Below are 4,027 nucleotides of genomic sequence, written 5' to 3' on the forward strand. Positions count from 1 at the left end.
AAGAACTAATTTGCCAATTTTATTTAGAACTGAATCTGTGTTTTTCCAGAAATTTGATAAAAAGCCCAAATTAAAATATTTATTCATAATTAAAATAAATTTTCTTTTTCCTTTTTCCGATGTAAAATTTAGTAATAGTTTGACCTATGCACTGAGATTGGTCTAATTTTTATACAAGAAATTAAACACGGTAAAAACTCAGGTGCAGTCTACTTCACGTAAAGTTGATATCTGAGAGTCGTTAGATGAGTTCATCTAACGGTTCTCAGATATCAACTTTACGTGAAGTCGACTCATCTAACAGTTCTCAGATATCAACTTTACGTGAAGTCGACTGTACCTGAATTTTTACCATTAAACACGCTACGAGTGTATCATATACACAAACATGGATACACATATATGTATTTTTGTTAACAAGAAACTAAGAAATAAGAATGTCACAATGATTTTATTCATTCACATGATGATATATTCATTCAAATAATGTCACAATGATTTTACTATATATAATATAAGCTAGGACCCGGTCAGAGTTTACACTTTACATACAATTAAAAAAAATGTTTCCAAAATGACCAACTTCTTCTCTTTGACAAATACTATCTACTAAATCCCTCTCTCTCTCTCTTTCTCTTTCTCTTTCTCTTTCTTTCCCTGCCTTTCAACTCCCTTTATCCCTTTCTAATCTAAACCTATTTTTCCTCTTCTCATTCATTCAAAGGAAGAAAAAAAAGGTTCCAAAATATTCTCCTTCTGGTCACCAAAAAGAGAGAAAGAAAAGGGAAAAAAAAAAATTTTTAGACCTAACAATTCCATAAACATTACACCAAATCTAATTAATTAGCTTCTTCTAAATGGCATCTTTTCAACAAGAAAGGAATAGAGTTGAAGAAGAAGAAGAAGTAGCATCATCAAAGTTAGTATCAAATTCAAATCAAAGTTGTTCTTCTCCACCTTCAAATAATACTTCATCATCTTCATCACCATCTCATGAATTCTCCTTCACAATCTCTCTCAACTCTCATCACCATCATCATCATCATCATCATCATCATCATCAAAGTTCCTTCACCAACACCAACAACAACATATTCAATAGTACTAAGAACAATAACAACAATATTGATTTATCTCCTGCTGATGAAATCTTCTTCCATGGTCACTTGCTCCCTCTTCATCTCCTCTCACACCTTCCTCAATCACCTCGTTCTTCATCAAACTCCATGGACAGTTTCACTCTCCCCACAAGAGAGCTTCTAGAAGATGAAAACGTTAACCCCATCAAAGAAAATGGCACCAGCAACAACATCATCTGCAACAACAACAACAAAGAAGAAGGTGGTGACAACAAGAAGAATAGTAAAGGTAACAAGCTATTCAAACCTTCTTTCTCTTTGTTTGGATTGAAAAAAGGGCTAAAAGGGTCATCAAAAGTTAGAGAAAAAGAGGAAAAGGAGAATCACAAGAAGAAAAGATTGAATTTTGATGTGATCCATGATGCAATGAAGAAGTACTTGAGAATGGTTCAACAACCATTAGTACTATTTAGAAGGAGAAGTAATAGTATTAGTAGAGACAAGTATAGGATCAATGGAAAGAGTTCTTATTCTTATTCTTCAGGGAATGTTACACCAAATAGTAACAAAGATTTGTTCAGAGGTTATTGGAATCAATACTCAGCACCAGCTTCAATGAGAACATCACCAACAAATAGTGGCCTTCTTGTTCCAACACCAACAACTCTTCATTCTTCTCATGGTGCTAGAGATAGCACCATGGAAGAGTTACAAGCTGCAATTCAAGCTGCAATTGCTCATTGTAAGAACTCAATTGCAAAAGAAGAGAAGAAGCTCAAATGTTCAGATATTCGATCTGGTCTGATCTAGCCTGACCTGTTGGTACGAGTAAAAATTTACGAAAAAAAATAAAATAATTTTAAATAAAAATATTTTTTCATTCTCAAAGTTCAAGGGGAGGCTCAGATATAATACACTCGTATAGGATAAGATTTTTTTTCCCCATTATGTTTGGTTTCCTAGTATGTGTCTTATGTGACTGATTCTATGTGGTATTTGAGTCATTTTGTACATAATGTACAATCATTTGAGTTCCAAAAGAAACCACAGCTAGAAATAATATCTGAAAAGATTAATAACTTTTGCCATGTACTAGTGCAATTATTTGTACATTATCTCATCATTTTTAATACGTAATATTATATACCACAAATTGTACTAACTCTTTTAAGATTTCAATTATATCACATCCTACAGTTTTAAAAAATATCTAAAATTATAATGTTAAAATATATCACACATCTCACTTTTATATCTAAATTTTTTAACCTTATATTACAATTTTTAAGGTTTACTCTTTTTTTTTACATAGGAAAGTTTGAGATGAACAAACACATAGATAGTAGACAGTGATGTGTCAGAGCATTTTTCATCTCTCAAAGCTAGAGCCCAATGTTATCCCTGATTTTTTTTTTACAATATTTTTTAGTTTGATATATTGAAAATTAATTGATCGTATATCAAAATTTTATTTAAAAATTTGTCTCTAGCTAATAAATTATTATATATATAAAATAAAATTATTTAAGTAGATTAATACACTAACCACTAAACTAATACAATTTGATTGTTACGCTTGAAATTTTGTTCAAGAAGATCAATAATGAAGACCCTTTAAAGAGTTTGTGATGATGCGGCTATTATATTATATCAAATCATATCATATCATATGGTACACTTCAAAATCATATATAACACGAGTCCAATTGAGTCATATTTGGACCATATATGCATAAGCTAGATTCCTTGCCAAGCAATCGTTTCTACCATGTCACAATCATGCATGTCAAGGAACATTGTATCCAACTCTCACACTAGTTCTTAGACACTAGTACACTTCTCTTGAACTAAAAAATTAAAGAAAAAAATAACCTATGATTTTTAAACGATGTAATACCTTGATATCGCTTTATGTTCAAGAATGAATAATACTATATTGAAATTAAATAAATCAAAGTAATTGAATCTAAGGAATGTTATTTCCAAGTGATATGGGACTATAATACAATAGCTAATAATGAGCTGGTACAAAGCAGAACTTTTCAATGATTACAAGTTCCAAGAATTTCTCATATAATTAGGCTTTGCATCTTCTAACTGTCGGTGGCATATGTATATGTCCATAAAGGTTGCGAGCAAATGCTTCTTGACAAATGACACATTCAGAATTAGAACAGAGTAATGTTGTATGTATATTTTTTTATATTGTATATTTTTTTATGTATTTTTTTATTTTTGGTATTGAAAGTGATCGATAAAAAATGAGAGAAGGTAAAATATTTAATTTTTTTATATAAAAAAATATAAAAGAGTGAATTAAATATCGTTCCTCGTTAGAATATGATCATTATTACTCTATCCATCCAATCAATATTAAGAGTTGAATTGACAAATTACTAATGTATCTAGTTATATTTACTATTTGACAATTATTATTAAGTGATTGTTACGGTGCCTAAAAGTATTTGTCTAACTTATTAAAAAAAGTTAAAAATTAATATTTAATTTTAAAAATATAAAATAAATAATTATTAAATATTCAAAAGTTATCATAAAAAATAAGTTAGACAAAAGTTAAACATCAAGTTATAGGTGCCATATAATTCATCTTGTTATTATTAGACAGAGAGTGAATCTAATGAAGACATTCTTCGATGTCCTGCTTTTTGGCAGGGGAAGTGACCACTGAACTATTGGAGGAATAGAGTGTCCAAAACCATGTCTCATAGCTATATACAGAGAATAGCTCTTAGCCTCTTATAATTCTCATGTATAAATAAAGAAATTCTAATTTATTTTACGAAATAAATGGTATTTTTTGTTCACATTATTTATTTATTTTTTCATTTTCATTTCTTCTCTCTCTTCTTTTTTTAGATTTAACGAATGAAATCACTTAATAAAAATTCATCCTTAAACATTTTTACTAACATTTTTCATTTATTCTT

At 29.5% G+C, this 4,027-nt stretch overlaps 1 protein-coding gene across 1 annotated transcript; it reads left to right on the forward strand.

The window, feature by feature from the left end:
• The first annotated feature begins 431 nt into the window (after window positions 1-431).
• Window positions 432-2,167, forward strand: LOC112697850 (BRI1 kinase inhibitor 1-like). The gene has a single exon (XM_025751209.3). The coding sequence runs from the start codon at window positions 858-860 to the stop codon at window positions 1,887-1,889; it is 1,032 nt and encodes a 343-aa protein (XP_025606994.1). The 5' UTR covers window positions 432-857; the 3' UTR covers window positions 1,890-2,167.
• Window positions 2,168-4,027: the final 1,860 nt, after the last annotated feature.

This window comes from Arachis hypogaea, chromosome 16 (assembly GCF_003086295.3).
Source record: "Arachis hypogaea cultivar Tifrunner chromosome 16, arahy.Tifrunner.gnm2.J5K5, whole genome shotgun sequence".
In the NCBI taxonomy this organism is placed as follows: Eukaryota; Viridiplantae; Streptophyta; class Magnoliopsida; order Fabales; family Fabaceae; genus Arachis; species Arachis hypogaea.